Source organism: Pinus tabuliformis, chromosome 9, assembly GCF_031772625.1.
Source record: "Pinus tabuliformis cultivar Carrire ecotype Pingquan chromosome 9, CPIR1, whole genome shotgun sequence".
Taxonomy (NCBI): domain Eukaryota; kingdom Viridiplantae; phylum Streptophyta; class Pinopsida; order Pinales; family Pinaceae; genus Pinus; species Pinus tabuliformis.
In genome coordinates, this window is record NC_142307.1 from 1,423,656,128 (window position 1) to 1,423,679,341 (window position 23,214).

Below are 23,214 nucleotides of genomic sequence, written 5' to 3' on the forward strand. Positions count from 1 at the left end.
AGTCATGAAATGGGATAGAGCCAACACATATCATTGGAAGATTTTGACTTGAGCATGAAATGATATAGAGCTAGAATCATCACTATAAGATTTTGATTTTGATCAAGAAATGAGTTTGAACCAGTGATGTATCACTTAGAAATTATGATTTGGTAGCAATACAAAATTTTCTAAGCCAATGATATATTGCTTGAAAAAATCAATCGGAGGTTGATAAAGGAATTATCCACCCTCAAGCTCAGGTCCTAACAGAACATTTACATGTATTTTGATTGGAAGGAAATTATCACCATCTTATATGTAATACACATAATGATCTGATTTGGGTCTCATAAATTAGACCAACCAAATGTCAGTGGAATACCATTTTGCAACCAATTGTGCCTTGTACTTTCCAACACTACCATATAAGTTAAAACTTTTTTTTAACCACCCATTTACGTCCAATAGGATTATGTGCATGAAGAAATGGGACTAGGCCCATTGTATCATTATTTTTAAGTGCAACCATTTCCGCATCTATCTTTGGTTCCTCTCTTTCAAAGTTATGGGCTCATTAGTGGTAGAAACTGAACCACAGATACATGTTAAATTAGAAGGACTATAAATATACCTCTATGTTTCCTCCTTAAGGTTTGAGATGGAGTTTCATCCTTCTCTTCCAAACCCTCTAAACGCTCCTACTCATCTTGTTTACTTCCTATTTCATCTTTCTTGTTCTTGGGTTCTAGCTAAACCACTAAGTTCTTCTAATCCCTTTCTAGATAAACCACCATGGCATGGGGCAGTAAAATAACATATCTATTAAAAAATATTGAGCCACATGATCCCAAAGCCTATACCCTTTCACATCAATACCTAGACGATGAAGATACATTTCACTACCTTGTTATCCAACTTAGATCGACTTTCGATAAGCACATGAGCATATGGCTCACAACTGAAAATGTGAAGATAGTGAAGTGTGGGATTATTAGGACGTTCTAATTTTGAAGTTATAGGTCATATGGCTCTCCTCACGACATAAATAAAAGTTTTATTACACCGAATAATGCAAGCATGAGATTAGATCAAAGTTCCTCCAAAAACACCCTTCGAGAATGTCATCACTCGTTGAGCCATCTTACACCTTACATGAGAGAAGAGAAGCTAGGAACCACATCATTCATAGTAGGTATCATGTTAGGCCCAACTTGCAAAACTCCACTAATCTCCTTTCCTCTAGGATAGTGGAATCTTATCAAGACTCTATCATGGCCTACTATGCTAAGAGTAGAGCCATAATCATCAAGGTATACCATCCCACCATCAAATTTCTCATACACATATAAAAGCTAATGTCGATGTGATGTGATATGGAAGGCGGCTTTAGAGTGTACCAACCATGCTCTCTACATCCCATGAGTTATCAAAGCTACAACAAATGCCTCTCCACCATCCTCTTGAGAATGTTTTTCAGATTCATCATCATACTCATTATTTTTTGTATTATTATTATTCTCCTTCCCTTCCTTCCAAGCCATTTTATAACGCCTTACCTTGCTACAGTTCCAACATTTTGACTTAGATTTTCCAAGAGACCTTTTGTCTCCGGGAGGATTTGGATCTACCTTTTTCTCTCTTCTTGTCTTTGTTGTTAAATCTTCCATCAACAACAATTTAGAAGCATTCCACCTCAAGTCTTGTAAGCAAAGCAACCACGACATCATTGAGCATCAATGTCTTCGTTGTGCTTGGAATGGCCATTACCAGGTTGTCTCATGAATCTCGCAAGGATCCTCCCCATCAATGCTCACTCCAACTAAGATCAACTAAGTCACAATAGTATCAAATGTCATAGTGTTAAAATTTGAAAAGAACTCTACATGCTAAAGAATATTTTAGACCCAACCAAAATTATTAAATGTGTTTTGATTAGGATGTCAAATGTTTAAGATGTGCCCAAATGAAATTAATAAAAAGTATAGCATTTCCCTCATAACTTATGATGGGAAATAGAAAAAGAATGGATAATCTAGCTAATATAGGAGATGACCTTTTTGGGGTTGAATTTCTGTGAAATAGAACAAGAGATGACTTTTTTGGGGTTGATTTTATGTGAAATAGGACAAAGACTTTTAAAAATCACAGGTTTAAGTTACCAAAGTGCCCCAAAAATTACCTTAAATCCATTTACGCATTCAAAAACTCATTGTTAAAAACAAGAAATCACAATCTATTAGTTAGATAAATTGAATTTTTTCCTTAAAACTTATAATTGTTGTGATGTTTACAACTCAATAATTTGTTTCCGACTAACTTGTGATATTTAATATTGTTATTGATTTCAATCATAAAATAATGATGGGTTACTTTCCTCATCGCATGATGGGTTGGGTTATTTTCCTTGTAACTCGTGGTTTTGTCCTGATTACTCAGGTTTAGAGTGTGAATGAGAAAATGGATTTTGGCTCCCTCACTGCCATGCCAACCACTCAATTTAGCCACTCCACGCTTCAAGAGAGTAACGTGGTCATTGTCCGCGGGCGGACATTGGCATGATCATCGAGCCAATCATTAAAACAGGCAACCTATTTTTTTTAGGCAATTCGTATTTCATCGACTATAGAATAGTTAATGTCGCCTGACATGCAGGCATTTAACTATCCCCTTTTCAGTGAAAGCACGCTCATCGAGATAGCATCATCGACTGAAAGGGGATAGTTAAATACCTGCATGTCAGGCGGTATTAACTATTCTATAGTCGATGAAATAGGAATTGTCTTCCTTTTACGATTGAGGATCGTACATTTATCGTTCCCTCTGGAATAATCGTAAAAATAAAAGACATGTTGTCGCCCACTTGAAAACCGTGCTGGCTCTGTTCCCAAAGCACTTTTTGGCGAACCAAACCATCGTTATGAGTGTCTATCGAGGCCAAGGAATTGCCCAATAGCGAAAAGTGGTCGGAATTTGGGTAAAAAATTTCAGAAAATGTTGTAGAGGCAGTGTTTGAATCGTGTTTTTGATGGTGGAAATGGATTCAACACCATCAAAAACGTCTACTTTTGAAGTTTAACAACTATAACTTGGATTTACAAAAATCCTTGCCAGATTTTCTCTAAATATGACCAGAATTTCCATAACTTTCCAAGTAATTCCTCCGGCTAATTAGACTACGGCCATCGTTATTGGTTTTTCATATTCATGCTCTCCACCCATAATGTGAAAGTTGCATTGTGCCCGGTTAACCCATAATGTGAAAGTTGCATTGTGCCCGGTTATTTCAAAGACACGCTGCCTCTGTAATTATTACGGCTTTCGGTGTTCCAAATTCCAATTGTTTTTGGTCAGTACCGATGGAGAAGATATTTTTTGACTGGGTTATGTAATGAGGTGAAGGAGTTGCTGGGAAAATCATAGAAATTCGGGTCATATTTAGAGAAAATTTGGTAAAGATTTTGTAAATCTAAATTATTCTTGTTAAACTTCAAAATTTTGAAATTTGTTTACCCCTTTTAACAAAATTTTGAAATTTGTTTACCCCAATTCCGATCAGATATTTTTTTACTGAATCATATAATGAAGTAAAAGAGTTGCTCAAAAAATCATAAAAATTCGAATCCTATTAAAAAAAATTTGGTAAAGATTTTGTAAATCCAAATTATTCTTGTTAAACTTCAAAATTTTAAAATTTTTTTACGCACGATTGCGATCACTCTTACCCATCTGCCCATTCCCCATTCCTCATTCCTCCTCCACCTCGTTGCCCATTCCTCACGCCTCCTTTTGTCCGCGTCAGTCGCGTCTATGCTCCTTACGTTACTCTCACCCGCGATTTGGCAATCAACCCAGCTATATATATATATATCCTAGCCTGCGCCCACTTACCATCCATTACTGTAAGATTTATACATATTAATCTTAGCCTGCGCTCACTTACCACCATCCATTACCACCGTCCATTATTGTAAGATTTTTGCTTGACCCAGTAATCGGTTCATGGCAATGGGGAAGGGTTATTCACTACTTTGCCCATTCCTTTTGGTTTTACTCATTCGTGTTTTGCAAGCTTCTCATCATGAGTGGGATGAAGCTACTTTGTCGACTCTCAGAGTATCAAAATCCAGTTCCCTGGCGGCTCACAAAGCATCAAAATCCAGTTCCTTGGCGCCCAGAGAAACTTATAGAACAGCGTATCATTTTCAGCCCGTTAAACATTGGATGAATGGTATATAATTTTATTTGTTTTGTATGTTTTTATTTTTTCCATCTGCAGAAATTTTAATCATGAACTTGGGATTTCCTGTCACTAATGTGTCTGATTGTGCGTGCGTGATGGGCGTTGCGGCAAATTACTCTGAAGATCCAAATGGTGAGTATAAGAAATGAATTTCAAAATGACGTGAAAGCTGCGTTTTCCCTGAACAAGCTACTATTTTACCTAGGATGTAATGAAAATGTGTGTCCTTTGCCTTGGGAAGCAAGTGTGGATTAGAGCAGGCTTAATATGCATGATCTGCTGTAGATGCCAGGAAGAGGATTTTATGTGACAGATAATTAAATAACTTGCACTGTAATGATTTTGAATCGCAGCGCCATTGTTCTACAAGGGCTACTATCATCTGTTCTACCAATATAATCCCAAGTCGGTTGTGTGGGGAATCATCATGTGGGGGCATGCAGTTTCAAGAGATCTGGTAAATTGGGTACACTTGGCTGGTGCAACTATATACCCTGATGAATGGTATGATGCCAATGGAGCCTGGTCTGGATCTGCCACTTTCCTACACAAAGGGGGCCCTCCCGTAATCTTATACACAGGATGCAACAATGCCTCGGAACAAGTTCAAGCCATGGCTGTTCCCAAGGACCCATCGGATCCTTTGCTGCGGGAGTGGAAGAAGATCCCGCAGAATCCCATCATGCTGCCTATTGGCATCAACGCCAGTTCCTTTAGAGATCCAACGACGGCATGGTTGGGATCAGACCAAAGATGGCGAGTCCTGGTGGGCGGCAAAAGGGATAAGAATAAAGTGGGAATGGCATTGCTGTACAGAAGCAAAGATTTGGTTAAATGGGTGAAAGCCAAACATCCGCTGCACTCGGCCAGGCATACTGGAATGTGGGAGTGCCCGGATTTCTACCCGGTGTCCCTCTATGGCAGCCATGGCCTTGACACCTCAACCACGGGTCCCTCTGTGAAGCACGTTCTCAAGAACAGTTTAGACAATACCAAAGTGGACTACTATACAGTGGGCCATTACTTGCCTCAGTTGGACAGATATCTCCCCGACAGTGGATCTGTCGAGGGCCCCAATGGTCTTAGGTATGACTACGGTAAATTTTATGCGTCCAAGACCTTTTTCGACGATAACAAGTCCCGTAGGATTCTGTGGGGTTGGATCAACGAATCCGACAGCTTGGCGGATGATCTCAACAAAGGATGGGCTTCCCTTCAGGTATCTATATTATCCTAATTCTTACCTGATCTGCTCTGTTTCTGCTTGGTGCATCATAATACTAGGTGCTGTTTGATGTGCAGGCGATTCCTAGGGTTGTGCGGCTTGATCCTCTTACCAGGAGAAGCCTCGTTCAGTGGCCAGTGTCAGAGCTTGAATCTTTGCGCGAGCATAATATAAGGAAGGACCACGTTGTTTTGGAAAGAGAATCGGTAATGAAGGTGGAGGGATTCAACTCAGGAGCGGCGCAGGTAATAGACATTACGAAAATTAATATCTAATTAGATATTGTTAAGATTATAAGAATGGATATATGTGTGTGTCGGATTGCATTGAAGAATGCGATGAATATAAGCACACTATATGCATACGTGATTGCATTGCATTGCAGGTGGACGTGGAGGTAGAGTTTGAGTTGGGAGGCGACTATGAAACAGTGGAGGAGTTGGAGGGAATGACAGCTCAAAGCTTGTGCAGTCGCGGGGGAAACAACAATACGAGGGGATTCGGGTTGATGGTGTTGGCATCTGATGATCTCAAAGAGAGGAGCGCTGTCTTCTTCAAGATTTTCAAGGGCAGACTTCATGGCAATGTCCACAGAAAGGTGGTCTTGTGCGTGGATCAGAGCAGGTGCAGCGGGCCTATATTTAATATCAAAATTATTGATCATATATTAACTGATCAGGCGTATATTTAATAACAAATTTCACTTAATTGTAATTGTAATTTGAATGAAAATATAATGTGCTGAGGTCAGGTCCACGCTGCAACTGGATGTGGATAAGACGAGCTATGGAGGATTTGTGAGCGTGACGCCCCACCAACGGTCGCTATCGCTTAGAGTATTGGTAAGAACTGTGTAGCCAATTTTCAATCAAAGCTGAGGTTAACATTAATGGAATTGGAGTGGAGGGATTGAAGGTTGATTACTATTCATGTGTGCGCAGGTTGATCACTCAATCGTGGAGAGTTTTGCAGAGGGAGGAAGAACATGCATTACGTCGAGGAGTTATCCCACGCTGGCGGTTAATGAGAAAGCTCATCTCTTCGTCTTTAATTATAACACATCGCCCCTCCTCCTCCGTCGACTCTCCGCCTGGCATATGAAAACTGCCACCCAAGTATACCAATCCAAGTGAAGTGAATTGTGATGTGGTTGTTTCTCTGTCAAGAGTTGGGCCAAATTCACCTTAGTGCAACCGCCTGGCCTTGGCTTGTGATTGTGTGATCACAGTTTTCTTATATTACCGACCTATGTTACATGATCAGAATAGGAAAATAAATAATGTTTTAGGGCAGTCAATGATATCATCGTCTGCATGGCATGGCATACTGAATCGTGATGTGGATGTTTCCAGCTCGATATGGTGTGTTCATGTGGATTATAATATGATTTATGGTGTTTTCATGTGGATTATAATATGATTTATGATGTGGATATGGTGTTTTTATGTGGATTATAATTATGATTTGGTGTTTTCATGTGGATTATAATTACGATTTATGGCTTATGGGTCACAATGATGATCTAGCGATAATAATGATATAGTGGTTGTTTCATTTTGCAACCATGATATATTTTTCCACATTTATCCACATTTAGTCTTATATAAATTAGGTAATGTATAAGGGTTAAATGTGTTAGGTTGAGAACTTATTTATGGTCTCCCAGTCTAAAAAGCATTAGTGTAATCGTTTATGTTCTTGATTTCATCCTCTCAAAAATGTCATGGTCTTCCGATTTAGTTTGTGGTAGGAAACTAGTTTCATCCATATTTCTCTTTCTCAACATTCTCATGTGTGGTGGTTTCATAACTCTTCCATGGCCATTAATATTGAGAGGTATCTTTTAGGTCTTATGTCCATTTATTTCATCTCTAGCCCACTATTATGAAGGTCTTCTTACCTATCTATGCTCTGAAATACCTCCCACTCGTTCTTACTTACTTCTGATCGAAGCCCAAAGACGCCATACGTTGGCCATGTGTGGTGGTTTTACGCCGTTTCCCTGGATGTCAATGCCATGAAGCCTCAATCAAGGCCTAAGGCCATTGATTTCATCCCTCTACCATTGTCATGGCCTTGATAAATGTATGTGGTGCACACTACCTCCTAGTGGCATGCTATTCATAATGGGGGGCTAAAGATTCCCTACAATAGCTACGTGTTGTAGTTTGATGCCTCATTTACGGACCTACAACCGAAGGATCTTTTTTTTTTAAACCATGGAAAATTAGCCCACTTGCGAATATCAACCCCTAAAATTTTCCATGGTTTTGAGGCCTCACTCATCATTTTCAAGTTGAAGAATTCCACTTAACAATGTTCATTTTCCCATTTTGTGATTTGAGATCATGTTGATGGCCTTTGAGTTGGAGAATTTCAGAGAGTCCATGTGTCCTAGTTCCAAGCATGCTTCATTGTGCTTGAGCATCAAAGGGTATATTTAGGGACTATATACTATGAGTGGCATTTCTATATGAGGAGGAGTTCATGACCATCAAGGTTGTGAGTTTTGTTGTCAAGCATATTACATATTTGTTACAACGTATATGCATTATTTGTATATAAAAACATGCATTGTGTTTAGATTCAAACCCTTTTCTTTTCACTCAAAGAAAAAACAATTTTACATTTGCATGAAAAATATTGTTTTGTTACTCTATTTAGATTTTGATGTGGATGTGGATGTGGGTGTTTCTCTATTTAGATTTGATGTTTCAATGTTGAAATTATGACTTATGAATCACAATTTTAATGTAATTGTGCCATAATGATATAGTGGTCTCATGCTAGTCTTATATTTTACAATAATGACATAGTGATTGTGATCATCTTATATTTTGTCATCAACCCAATCAAGCATCTATATGGTGTGCAATACCTCCTAACGATAATATTACTCGTAGTGAGAGGTGTAAGATCCCCCAAAATGTTCATGTTTTGTGGTTTGAAGCCTCATTTATGACCCTCAAACTTCAATAGAACCTTTCAAGGCATGGGGTCCTCAATTTTAGTGTCCCTCGACCATTTTTATAATCCATGGTGTGTAATACCGCTTAACAATGTTCATTTTCTGATGTGGTGATTTGAGATTTTGTTGATGGTCTTTGAGTTGGATAATCCTAGAGAGTTCATGTATCTTAGTTCCAAGCATGTTTCATTGTGCTTGAGCCTCAAAAGGTCGATTTAGGCACTATATACTATGAATGTCATTTGTGTATTAGGAGGATTTCATGACCATCAAAATTGTGAATGTGACATCCCCAACCATTGACAAATTGGACCCAAATAATATTAATTATTTTGATGTGACATCCCCAACCATTGACGGATTGGAACCAAATAATATTCATAATAATAGTAAGAAACAAAAAACAGCAATTGCCCATAGTTTTTGTATTTGACTCAAGTATTGCCCATAGTTTCTTCTAAGCATCTCAGGTATAAAAGGAGGATGAATTTTTGGGGTTTTCTCTTCATCAATAGTTTGAGAGCTCACACGAGTTTGCAAGTAAGGATTTTCAAGTGAGATCCTCAGCTTCTCTTCGGTGGGATTTGATCTCTCACCCTAGGAGGCCACCCAACTTCGGTGGTCCCTCCGATCACCCTAGCTGGTCTGACGTATTTTATGTTATTTTAATCTAGAGAGGGTTTTTGGGCATCATCTGTTTACCCGGTCACGAGTGTCAGTTTAAATTGCCTCTGCAGGATTATCTATCATCAAAGGGAAGCGCATCAACAGATAGATTCAGTTTCTGCCAAACGTCAGAAGGGAGAATAACCCAGCATTCTGATCGAACCAAGAGGGACGAGCCTTAGCCAGCTGATTAAATTAGCGATCCATCTCCACGGCTAGTGAACGACCTCTTCTGTTCATGTGGCGCAGAAAGGAAATCGGCATCACGAAGGGAGACGAGCTGCCTATGTCCGCAACTGGAGAACATGATGCTCCGCTGAAAGTCCGCAGTTGGAAATCGTTGGGTTTGTTGGAGCCGTAGTCGAATATTGGAGTTGAACTGGACGAGGGTGCCAAATAACGTGTTTCAAGAAAGCGCAGATCCGGATGGGAGCGTGGCACACAAGGGAAAGAGGGGGCCACGAACCTTGATGGGGGACCAACCGATTTAGTCTTGGAGAAGCAACACGCCAATAAAGAAATTCCCCACTGCGTCACCCGTGGTAAAAATGGCCCAGTGAATCGTCTATTCTGTGTTATCCAGGCAGCTTATATCTATAGTTGCTCTAGTTTAATTTGTAATGCACCCAAAATATGGCTGGAGTTATTTTCAATAATGAAATGGATTCCCTTTGACTCAATTTGTGCGTATAAGTGTTGGGTACATTGTTTACTAGAATTTTCAATTCTCTAAATGTTAGCTAAAGGTTTAATTACAGTGGTATGAGAGCCACTATCGTGGCCCGCTGTGGGATGCCAAGAAGGGTGAAACAAAAAAGGGATTACTATCAATGGGAAGGGAAAAAAGGCTAGAAGTCAAGGCAAAAACGAAGACCAAGGAGAGTTAGAAGAAGAAAAACCAATGGGTGATTAGGAAAGTTTTAAACTTGTAGATGCATTACAAAAGATTGTCGCCACTCAAAATACCATTATGGAACTTCTTAAAGTACAGATGGGGCAAACTAATGTGCAAAGCAATAATAGGGAAGGCGGTTCTCATTCCGGAGGGGATGGTTCGTCACATGAACTGGTCAACATACGGGGCAGCGGTCCGTCTGAAGAGCATGCCAACGCTTGGAGCAGCGCTTTCAACCGACCAACCATACCGTTATTCTTGGATGATTTCTCCAGAGAGCAAGACTCTCTTTCACCAATTGCAAAAACAATTACAACTTAGATGAAGGAGTATGTTACGTTGCCTCGCAATGTTAAAGCTACCTTAACTGTCAATGAATATTACTACATGAGGAGTAAACATCATAGGAAGACAACCACATATGGGGGCCCTTCGTCAAACAAGGATCTGCAAAAGGCAGTGGGAAAGGTAACTCTTCCTTATTTTGAGGGATCAACAAAATGTTCAGCGCGGTCGTGGGTGCAGAAGCTAGATACATATTTCCAACTCAATCCCATGCGTGAGAAGGATGCCATTAAATATGCCACACTTCATCTTGATGGCGAAGCACACGAATGGTGGAAAAACGACATGGTCACTCTAGGGCATACATGCATCATCTCTTATACAGAATTCACACAGAGATTGATAGAAAGATTTGATAGGAAGGACCTTAAATTGTACTTTCGGGAGCTTACCCAGCTCCAACAGACAAAAAGCTTGGAATCATATATCACAGAATTCCAGATACTAGCAGTAATGGTCACCGACCTCTCAATGGCTCGGATCGTTATGTTATTTATAGAAGGGTTGTCAGAACCTTTGCGTTGTTGGGTCAAATCCTACCAACCCGCGACCTTGCAGGATGTAATCAGCGAAGCAAGAGACATGCAAGATGGAGTACCCAAGGCCAGGTTCCTACCTAAACCAACTGTCCCTCAAAAGGGGAAAGAAATCAAGGAGCAACATAGGGAGCCATCTGGGAAGAGCCAGTTGGATGATGAAACCAGGAAAGACCTCAGAAGGAGATGGCTATGTTTCTCTTGTCAGGAACCCTGGGCACCAGGGCATCGGTGTACAAAAGGGAAGGCCCACTATATTGAAGTATTTTCTGAAAGCGAAAATGAAGATAAGCAACCAGAACCGAGTCAAGGAGAATCACAGTGCATGGGGGCAATACAGGACGAGACCCAGGAAGGGATTATTTCCTCTCTCAGAGGGGTGCCACGATATCACACTCTTCGGATCAGGGGCACTATACAGGGATAGAAAGTAACTATGTTGATTGATGGAGGGGCCTCCAACAACTTCATTGATGCAGAATTTGTAGCTAGAAGGGGACTGTCGACATAAGAGTTTGGGGGATTTACAATTCTGATCCCTGGAAAGAAGGATCATAACCGCGTACCATGCACTAAAATAGACCCTAATATGAATCTATCAATGGGGAACTACACAGTTACCGATAACTTTTTTGTAGTGGATTGCCCATACTCTCATGTAGTATTAGGGGTTCAATGGCTATATTCAATCGGGACCCACACAGTAAACTATCAAGTCTAGGAATTTTCATTCACAAGGCCAGATGATAAGAAGGTAATGTTGACAGGAATGCATACATATCCACCCAAGATTGTGACATCCAATAGGATGGAGGCAGATCTTCGGCATGGGGATATTATATGGGCGGTGGAGTGTAGAATCATGGAGAAGAAATCAACAAAACAACATGAGTATCCCCCTAACATCATGGCATTGTTGCAAAAACACCAGAAGGTTTTCGGAGATATACCCCCAGGATGACCACCAGACAGGGGATTCGAGCACATCATTGAACTAGAGGAAGGGGTCCAAGATGTCATCACTACCCTTACCGACACTCTAAATTATATAAGGATGAGATAAAGAAAGAAATCTAGGAGTTGTTGGCATTAGGACACATTTGACCAAGCTCGAGCCCTTTTGCTTCATCAGTAGTATTGGTCAAGAAGAAAGATGGATCATTAAGAATGTGCATAGATTATCGGTCTCTAAACAAGAAGACCATAAAGAATCACTATCCTATCCCCGAGATCTATGAGCTAATGGATGAACTGAAAGGGGCCAAGTAATTCTCAAATATTTACCTTCACTCAGGTTATCACCAAATTAGAGTTGGGGATCAGGACATTCCAAAAATAACTTTCAGATGCCACTATGGACATTATGAATTCCTAGTGAGTATCATTTGTGTTTGAGGAGGATTTCATGACCATCAAGATTGTGAGTTTTGTTGTCAAGCATAATGCATATTTTTCAAAGCATATACACATTATTCATATATAAAAATTCGTTGACTTGGCCCATTCAAACCCTTTATTTTCACTCCAAGACAAAATAACTCTACATTTGCATGCAAAATATCATTTTGTTCCTCTATTTATATTTGAATGGGGATATCGATGCTTCTCTATCTATATTTGGTGTTTCCATGTTGAAATAATGGCTTATGAATCACAATTTTAATGCGACTCTGAAATAATGATATAGTGTGATCATTCGAAATAATGATATAGTGTGATCATTCCACTCTTATATTTTGCAGTAATGACATCATTCTCCACATTTAAACTATATGACAATTTTTTCCCTAAAACCCTTAATCTTCTTTTATAATATTATATATAATGAAAAAAAAATATTTATTAATTTTATTAAAATTAAAATTATTAATATATTTGAAAACTACTTTAATAAAAATATAAATATCAATACCATAGATTATATCTAACAACAATATAAAGTGGTTTTTCATATATACATTTCTTTTTATTTATTAAGTCAATATACATAATTATAAATATGACTATGTTTTATTATTTATAAAAATATTATATATATGATATATGAAAGTGTGTTAATTCATTTATAATGATGGGTAATCTTGTGTAATGTGTCGAGAAAATCACATGTCTCCAAATATATATTTTGTTGTTTTAAAAAAATTCAAATAGAGACGGAACTTTGAAATATAATAACTAAGTTTTTTTTTCAATAAAAAATTATTAATATTAATGACTAACAATATGAATATTTTTTAATTTTGATTATAAATGATATTAATATACAATTATTAGTACATTTTATGAAATATTAATTACTTTTCAGTATACAATCAAGTTGTTTCTTAGGTAACAACAACTACAAAGTAGAAAAATAGTATTGAAGGATCTTTGGACGATCCCTGTTACATCTTTCCACGGTTCCGACAATGAATTGGGGTTATACCCCTTCCCTTTTTTGATCAATTCTTCACCAGTATTTAGAAACAGGGGGCTCGCGTTCTTGAGAGAAATGTGTATCTCGTACCACTTTTCTCTTTCTGGCGGAAGACTTGTTACTTTCACTATTGCACCTTCACTTACTTGTATCTGTATATTTCTCACTATTGTTGTGTTATTGTCCAAATTCTTCATGAATTCTAATGTTATCTCATTATCGAAACCCTATAAACACTCAAAATACTCCATCCATCCAGCTTGAATCAAGATGTTGCATACATGTTCTGAACCCTGTAATTGAATAGGTTCATATCGGACCGAATGGACACCCATTGTTATGGTTCAACATGACACAATTTTGTAGTTGGAAACAACAAAGTTCAAAATATATAATAGTAGTAATTCCGCACAGAGTATAGAGGCTCAATGATTGTGGCATGCAAAAGGTATTTAAAAATTCAAATAATAAGTCATTTGTCAGTGCCAACTTGCCCCCCCAATAAAGATAAAGGACGTCTGCGATCGTTAATTAGGTTTTAATGGATGATAGGTTTTTCACGATTGGAGGATAAGCTTGTATTAATGTAGTGCAACAGAGTAACCATCAAAAGGAAAGAATAGAAAGTGGAGTGTATCTATGACATGTGAAGAGATCATTGAGATTTTTATGACTCTTGCGATGTAATGATAACTCAAATTATTATGATCCACGGAGGGTGCAGACAAAATAAAGACGTGTGGAGATTTCTACAAAGAATAGATGGATGGAAACAATAGTTGCACCAAGTACATCATTAGAGAGAATAAAGGAGATTAATTTATAATGTTGGATTTCCGAAATAAAAAAAAATTATTCCTAGTATTTAGAATTATAATGAAAAACTCATGGACAACCAAACATCACCACTTTCTAGGAGGATTTTATAGATATCCATAATAAATTTAACTATATTTTCTTATTAATTTTGAAGGAACAAAATAGCCAAGCTATATTGTAATTTTTTATTGTACTTCAATACCACAGACATGGTCTCTGTTGGCAGCAGGCGTCCATAGCCTCGACAAGGTTGTCTTTATAACCCTTTGAGATGTCATTGTCCCATTTACTAAGGAAGTTTCAATTATATATATATATATATATATATATATATATATACAGAAGGCCATTATTCTGGCATGATAACCAATTCATAATAATGCCTTTCACTAGAGCTAATGAGGTGAACAAGCCGACTCGTGATAAGACCTCTTGTCCTTTGACCAGAAGGCCAAAGGCCATTACCCTAGCTTGGTAACTAGAAGTGGTAATGTCACTCCACTAGATCTTATGATCATGGTAGGTTGACTCGTGATGCGGCCTCCTATCCTCTGTTCAATTGTGATTTTTAGTAGATTACCTAGTAAATGAGATGGCATGTCAACTCCTTAAGAGCTAGGGATGGTGCAAAAAGTATTATAATAATTAATATTTTAGCTTGCTAATTTTATCCTCAAAACTTATGATCGTTTATTCTTTAGAGATTGGAGTGAAAGAATGCTCCTTAAGTTGTGATGGCAGGAATGTATCATAAGTATTTTTATGGATTTTCTACAATATCAAAAGGGCTTAAAAATCATGGAAATTTGACGCATGGTTACCCCCGCTTACACCCACAGTATGCATGTAAAATGCATAAACACATTTGTCCCTGGAATTTTAACACTCTAAGGAGTCAAATCTTCACTCAGCATATGGTTAAGGCCCCTTTCTTAATCTTTGCAGAATAATTTATAGACTAACCAAGTCTGACCTTTAATCCATCATTTCCTTTCTATCGGGACTCATTAACCCTTATAAACTTCATTCACTTTAATATCGAGACTCATTCAACCCTTATAAACATTCATTAATTCTTATTCCCACGTATAATCAAACCCCCACTTTAATCTTTCGTAATCTTGGACTTACTACATAATCCTCCATATCGATGCTTTTATTATTATAAACCATTTATAATGGAAATACCCATAAAGCATGCATAATCATACCTTTTCCGCTTAAAACACGGTCTTTGCACATTTAATGTGGATTACCTTTATCGCTATCGCGATTTTTCATCTCCACAGTCACATTAACACACGACTCCATCTCCTCCAATATGCGATTAACATAACAGACTTCAATTCATATAAGCGCTCAATAACCTTATCAGGTTCGCCATATCGCTTGTAGCATTTGTTTTCCAATCCACCTCCATATAACATTTGCAATGCGAATTGATCTCTGACGTTGATCTTCCACCATCAGATCAATGGCTGATGCCTTCTCTGAACAAGCACAACTTGCTCGATAGTCTTTCGCCGTTGATCTGCAATTAGTGGATCCGACGGTCCACAACGACTTTGGGTAGACAACAAGCACGAGGATTAACTGATTGAAAAGCAGTTTCCTCTCTCCTCCTCGCTGCTACATGTCGCTTGATGAGTGGAATCGGGTGCTCACCCTTCAATACCACTTACCATTCTTCCTCCGCCAGATAAACCGCTTATAATTTTAAATCCGCCTTCCTTCTTGACTAAAGCCCGAGCTTTTTAACACTTGATGACTATTGATCTCCAAGATCCAACGGTTTCCATCCACCGATGACTTGCTTCTTCATTCAACCCTTTTTCTTTGACTTTACTTCATTTCTTTAGTGTCTACTCTGTGGTTTCGGGTTTCTTCAATGGTTTCATTCTTTTCGCTCTTCCGCTGCTCAACTTCCTCTGAGCTTAACTCCGCGAATTCTCACTTCGCCACCTCTCCAGAGCTTCACTCTGATCCTTCAATTGGATTAGATGATCTATTATGGTTCCTCCGAATCATTCTTCTCCTCTGTGTATTCTACAGAACTCTACCTGCACACATATATCATATAGAATTCCGATTCACTCATAAAACATCAATCAATACTTGAAGCACACTCCTTTATATAGTTTCAGGACAAACCTCTCTATTATATAAATACAAACAATTGATTACATATCGAGACTCTCTGTCTCTCAGGCCTGATCTTCAATATCAGTGGCCTCCTCCCTTTACACTCTGCCCGTAGGCTTACATTTATACCAGAAAGGTTTTGTTGAACTAATTCTGGTTCAGATCCTTAATCTACTGAACTGACTCCTAAATGTCCTATCTAGTTCCTCAAATCATGAAACTACCTTAAGAGTTATAATTGACTTCTAACTCTCTCATCATTATTAACCACTCATGTTCTCCTTCATTTGAGAGCATTTACAAAATATCTCACATTATCTAATTAATTCCTATCCTACTCACTCAAAATCCTAAATATTACATTAATTCAACACTGAGGAATCCAACTTCCTTAAAACACATGACCCCCTATGTCTACTAAAATACAATGATTTTCTCTTGGGTTGAATGCTCCTGCATCAGACTCCCAAAGTAGAAAATATTCATGATCTACTGATCATGTGTCTTCATAAGTTGATAGAAAACCTCTAGGGTCCCAAACTTTAGTTTGTAGCTGCCCAAATGCCTTGCACCTTTGTTGCTGTTGTATGTCTGATGTATTCTGTTTCATCTTTCTCTCCTTGTCAATCAGGTTCAAGTTTTGATTCATCATCCTTCCTGCTTCTATCAATTTCCTCCACATGGACTGGTTCATCATCAACTGCCATAATTCTTCAATCTCTGTCTCCAGTTCATCCTTGGACTGGTCCATATTCTGCCTCTTACTTCTTCCTCTTTCTCTTTGTTTTAGGTTGTTGCTGCTGTCCACTAACTCTTCAAACTATTGTTGGTTACTTTCACTTTGTATTTTTTGGTTTACTTTTTCTTCTACTTTTGCTCTTGCTACCATTGTAGACATTGCTCTTACTCTTGCTCCAACTTTTGCTTTGACTGTTACACTTATTGCCTCCCTTTCATCCTTACCCTCTTCCATGATTATTTCTATCTGCACTGAATCATGACTTTCCAACATTCTCTCCAGCAATTGATCGTCTCTGTTCCATGGATTAAATTCTTCCACATAATCTTCTTCTTTCATTTTTATTTGGTTGCTCATTTGTGCCAAATTTCCTCCAGCATCTGCAACTAAACTTGCACTCACAAAACACTTGTTAAAATAAAAAACATAAGGCTTCTATGCCTTATCTTCCTTTGGAAACAATTCAGTTTGCTAATTTGTTCCTTTCTCCTCTATCAGCACATCAGTGTGATGTTTTGAATTCTCAAAAGAATTCATGAGACTATCAACTAGTCTCTCCTCCACACCATTTGATCTAGTGGTGTATTTCTGTCCTCGTTCACTGTAGTGAACTTCTTCCTCTGCAATCACATTTTCATACTCTAAATTTCCCAACAAATACTCCAGCAATGCAATTTCTCTATGATACTTCGCAAGTACTTCATCATCACTTATAATCCCTGCATTTATAAATGAATTGTCAGTTTTAAAATTACAAGGCTTAACAATTTCAATTTTTGTTTCACATATCAGTTCTTCAAACTGAACTTTATCTCTTTTTCCCACAAGAAATCGTCCCCGTGTTGTAACAATTTCATTACTAAGTTATTTCTGCTGCAATAAGTCACTGCCTTCCTCATTCAAGAGATATTCTCCCTTATCCTTTACTCCAGAGTATTCATCTTCTGAAAGATACTTTTTCATACTTTTGACAGCTTCAAAAGATTGTTTATCCTCTACAAAACCCTTCTTTGTTAGTGACCAATCATAAGATGTTCCTTCTCCCAAGGTTAAATCCTTTGCATAGGTTTCTTCCTTCTTAACATCTTTCAGTAGATGTCCTTCTTTGAGGAGCAATGAGTGGCTCCAATATCCCACTACTGGGGCTAGTGATGTACAATGTAAATATGTGTCTTGGAACTTTTTCTTCATAACATAAGCCTTTTAAGGATAGCACATTCTTCATGCATGAGATATGAATGTTTCTAAGACTATTCTGTGGACTTTTTTATTTCATGTTTGCTTTCACATGTATTAAGATAGTTGAACTATTTCGGTTATTTTAGTGCTTATCTTTTTGAGAATGAGTTGTAATGGTTTTTATCATTGTCCTATCCTTGTGGACTATTCTGCGGGATACTAGACATATCTCTCCTTGTTTATTGGTTATAACGATCGTCGCATCTATTGTGCACTACTCCATTAGATGTTAGACGAATCATCCCTTGTTTTTTGTTTGTAATGATTTTCGCATTCATTGTGGACTATTCCATTAGATGTTGGACAAGTCCTTCTCGTTCATGTGTGTCTCTTTCTGGGTGATACTATCACCTCTCACTTAGAGGCTCACTTTTCTCTCACCCTATGCAATAGAAGAACCTCGACATAGTTGCACGACACACTCCCCTTTCTTTTCGAAGATACCATTGCATCCCTCTCTTGTGTTGACAGTTAGAGCCAAGGAAAATCTTTAAGGATTTGGCAACTAGGCCTTTATACTGGATGGGAATCCTACACCAAAAGGAATGAGGTCTGATTGGGACTTCATATAAAGAGATCCCCTGAATGTTGGTAGGTCCAAAACTATAAATGCCTTCTTTAAGCATGAAACATGGAAAACTGGGTGTACTCGGGAAGATGCAGGTAGCTACAATTTGTATGCCATAGTACCAAAATTTTGCAACACCTTTTAAGGACCATAGTACTTGGTTGATAATTTATTATCCTTCTTAGCTTGCTTGAGGGACATTTATTTGTATTGTTGTAGCTGTAAAAATACCTAGTCGCCTACATCAAACTTTCCTTCACTGTGATGCTAATATGCATGTTGTTTCATTCGATCTGCCCCAGAGTGAGGTTATCCTTTAAGATTTGGAGAAATTTTTGTTGATGCTCGATGTGATCTTCCATTTCTTGAACCTTAGAATTTTCTCTTAAAGATGATGTGATGGATGGTGGATGATATCCATAAAGTGGCATAAATGGGGTAATTTTTGTTGCATTATGGAAGGAAGTGCTATACCACCATACATCTAGAGGTAACCACTTGACCCATTGTGTCTAATTATTAGATACAAAGAACTAAAGATATCCTTCCAAACATTTGTTCACTATCTCAGTTTGTCCGTCAGATTGATGATGATAACATGAGCTATGAGATAATTGAGTACCAAGACAAGAAAATAATTCCATCCAAAAAAAGCCAATGAAAATGGGATCTCTGTCACTTACAATAATCTTTGGGTTTCCATGTAGCTTTTGAATTGTTTCCATTAATGCAATAGAAATTGTAATGGCTTTAAAAGGATGAGATATTGCACAAAAGTGTGCATACTTGGTAAGACTATCAACTACCACTGTGATGATACTCTTTCCTTCAGACTTGGGTAAACCTGTGATAAAATCCATTGAAACCTCCTCCCAATGCTGACTTGGAATGGCTAAAGGTTGTAACAGACCTGGGGTCTTAATTTTCTCAGCTTTATTTTGTTGGAAAACCAAACATTATGCCACAATCTTCTGAATATCAGAAGTAAGGCCATCCCAAAAAAAAATCCTTCTTGACCCTGTGGTAAGTTTTTAAAAATCTTGAATTTCCTCCTAAAGGGGAAGTGTGCAATTCTAAAAGAATCTTTTGCTTGAACTGGGAAATGTTACAAATATATATGCGATCTTTGTACGATAATGAATCATTTTTCCAACAAAATGTATAAGACGTATTGGGATCTTGCAACAACTTTTGAATGAGTGTCCATGCCTCTTCATCATTCTTCCATTCATCCCTTGGTTTGGTTATCCAATCAGGTTGGATAATAGAAATGCTTCCACATCCTCATCCTTTCTTGAGAGTGCATCTGAAACAACATTTTACTTCCCTTTTTTGTAGATGAATTCAAATTCATAACCCAACATATTTGTGACCCATTTTCATTGCTCTTCTGAAGATAATCCTTGTTCCAAAAAGTAATTAAGACTATCTTGATCTGTTTTTACATTGAAGTGTCTTGCCATTAGGTAAGGTCGTCATTTCTTTAGTGCATGTAGTATTTCCAACATTTCCTTCTCATAAATAGGTTTGTGTAAATACTTTCCTTTGATTGGACGAATTTCAAAAATAATTGGTCTTCCTTCTTGCATTAAAATAGCACCAATTCCATTTCTCGAGGCATCGCATTCAACAATAAATATTTTTGTGAAGTCTAGCATAGCTAAGACCGGTGCTTGGCGCATTGCCTCTTTAATATCTTAAAAGGCCTTAGTTGCTTCTAGAGTCCAAGAAAATGCATCTTCCTTCAGTTATGTTGTTAGAGGTGTTGTTATTCTCCCATAATTCTTAACAAACTTGCAATAATACCCTGTCAACCCGAGAAATCCTCGAAGATGCTTTATTGTTGTGGGGATTTTCCATTCCTTAATGGCTTTAATTTTTTTAGGGTCTACCTCAACACCCTTATGAGATACAATATGACCCAAATATTCCACCTCCTGTACTCCAAAGAAACATTTGGAGTTTTTTCATATAATTGTTTCTCCTCCAATAGTTTGAGCACCCTATCAACATGTTGAACATGATCCTTTCAATACTTGTTGTAGATTAGTATATCATCAAAAAATACTAACACAAATTTTCTAAGGAAGGTTTTTGTTATGCAACCAGCTCACAAAATAGAAGAAAGAGATAGATTAATGACTTAAAACATAGCCTCTTCAAAGGGGCAACCTCCTTTACATTACACAAATGAATAATTCTTGGATGATATAGATGACAAGACCTTCTTTCTATATATAGGGGTCTAAGGGTCACAATATAATCAAAGCCGACATAACAATAATAATTTAAGGGCACAACACTAACAATAGTGGGCTTCTATGGGGCACAATAATAACAATATGGGGATAACATGGGCACAACAATAACAATAAGGGGTACAATGAAAATAATAATAAGGGAATACACTAGTATTATAGGGACCTAACAGGCTTCAAAATGGAATTCATCAAACCTTGACATGTGGAAGGTGCATTAGTAAGGCCAAAAGGCATGACCAAAAATTAATGATGACCCTCATGAGTTGTTAATGTTGTTTTAAGAATGTCTTTAGTCTTCATTCTAATTTGATGATATCTTGAACAAAGATCCAACTTGGTAAAGTAAATTTCTCCATGTAATTCATCCAATAATTCATCAATGACAAGAATGGGAAATTTATCTTTACTAGTGAGCTTGTTGAGCTCCCTATAATCTGGAAACATATGCCATGATCCATCCTTCTTGTGAACCAATACTACTATAGGAGAGAAAGAACTTTGACTAGGTTGAATTACACCATCCTTTAGCATTTCTGCAACCATATGTTCAATTTCACTCTTTTGGGCATAGGGATATCTGTAAGGTCTGATGTTTGGAGGAACACTTATGGAATAAAATGAATAACATGCTCATGATCACGAATAGGTGGGAGGCCTTTGGGAGTCTAAAATACCTTGGAATGATTGTCCAATACCTTTTGGAGATCTTGAGAAATAACTTATTTCGATGTTTGAACCTGTAGTGAGCATCATTGTGAAATTACACCTCGGTGTTCTTTCTTCAAAATATTTGTCATGCCATTAGACATGATTATCTTTCCTGGTTTCCGTGTGATACCCCTTAATTCAACTTCATTTCCTTCCCCAAAAAAAAGCAAGAAAAGTTCTTGAAAATTAAAAGTTGTCGTCCCAAAAGATTGTAACCATTGGAATCTTGGTACAACATCAACACCACCCATTGGAATGGAAAGAATTGAACTATTCAATACATATTCCCCCATGATTAGCTTAATATTATGGCAATTAACAAAGAAGTTTGTATTTCCTCCATTTGTAACCATCACTTGACACTCTGGTGCTAGATATAGAAAGCAATTCAATTCCTTGGCTATCTTACAATGAGTAAAATTATGGGTACTACCTCAATCAATTAGCACTATTACCTTTTTCTTCTTGATATATCCTTCTACCTTAAGAGTTTGAGGAGTGGTTATTATTTCCAATGCATTACAAGATATGGTCGTAGTTATGTATTCTGTTAGGACCTATACTACTAGTGTAACCCCTTATTTTTATTAGTATAACCCACTAATTATATTGATGTACGCATGTAGTGCCCATATTGTTACTATTGTGCCCCATAGAAGCCCACTATTCTTATTATTGTGCCCTTACATTATTATTGTTATGTCGGCTCTGATTATGTTATGACCCCTTAGACTCCTATATATAGAAAGGAGGTCTTTTCATTTGTATCATCCAAGAATTGTTCATTTATGTAATGTAAAGTAGGTTGCCCCCTCGAAGAGGCTGAATTCTAAGGCGTTGATCTATCTTTTCTATCTTTTCTTGAGCTGGTTTCATAACATTTGGTATCAGAGCTTTGGATTCTAGGGTTTCGCTACTCCAAACAGGTCATCATGGCATTTTCGCTATAACTTTTTTTCTGTGACATTTCAGAAGTCCCAAAAAAAAACCCATTTGAGAAGAATTGTTCATTTATGTAATGTAAATGAGGTTGCCCCCTCGAAGAGGCTGAATTCTAAGGCATTCATCTATCTTTTCTATCTTTTATTGAGCTGGTTTCATAGCATTTGGTATCAGAGATTTTAGGTTCCTTACTAGTTGTTTGCATTTTCTTTCCTCGGGGCATCAGTTACCGATAATAATGCTTTACTATGCCCTTTGAATTCTGTTAAACCAAGCTTACACAAAAATTAAAAAAAAAAACTACACACCTTTTTTCACTTTATAGAAGCCTGATATTTAATATGATGTATCTTTGTAACCCCTTATTGTTATTAGTATAACCCCCTAATTATATTGATGTACCCATGTAGTGCCCATATTGTTACTATTGTGCCCCATAGAAGCTCACTATTCTTATTATTGTGCCCTTACATTATTATTGTTATGTCAGCTCTGATTATGTTATGACCCCTTAGACTCCTAT

General features: G+C 37.6%; 1 protein-coding gene and 1 pseudogene across 1 annotated transcript; both read left to right on the forward strand.

Moving 5' to 3' along the window:
- Positions 1-3,981: 3,981 nt before the first annotated feature.
- LOC149153884 (beta-fructofuranosidase, cell wall isozyme-like) lies at positions 3,982-6,580 on the forward strand. The gene is made up of 7 exons (XM_089443962.1): positions 3,982-4,210; positions 4,346-4,354; positions 4,576-5,441; positions 5,525-5,692; positions 5,833-6,071; positions 6,199-6,289; positions 6,389-6,580. Exons 1-7 carry the CDS (start codon positions 3,982-3,984, stop codon positions 6,578-6,580), a joined length of 1,794 nt encoding a protein of 597 aa, XP_089300088.1.
- Positions 6,581-12,024: 5,444 nt separating this feature from the next.
- LOC149153885 (beta-fructofuranosidase, insoluble isoenzyme CWINV1-like) overlaps positions 12,025-23,214 on the forward strand; it is a 78,514-nt pseudogene continuing 67,324 nt past the window's right edge.

Excerpts from the sequence above, each read along its gene's own strand:
- LOC149153884 (XM_089443962.1), top strand. The coding sequence starts at position 3,982 with ATGGCAATGGGGAAGGGTTATTCACTACTTTGCCCATTCCTTTTGGTT. Across the intron at positions 5,442-5,524 it reads AAGGATGGGCTTCCCTTCAG|GCGATTCCTAGGGTTGTGCG; the intron begins GTATCTATATTA and ends TTTGATGTGCAG. Across the intron at positions 5,693-5,832 it reads TCAACTCAGGAGCGGCGCAG|GTGGACGTGGAGGTAGAGTT; the intron begins GTAATAGACATT and ends ATTGCATTGCAG.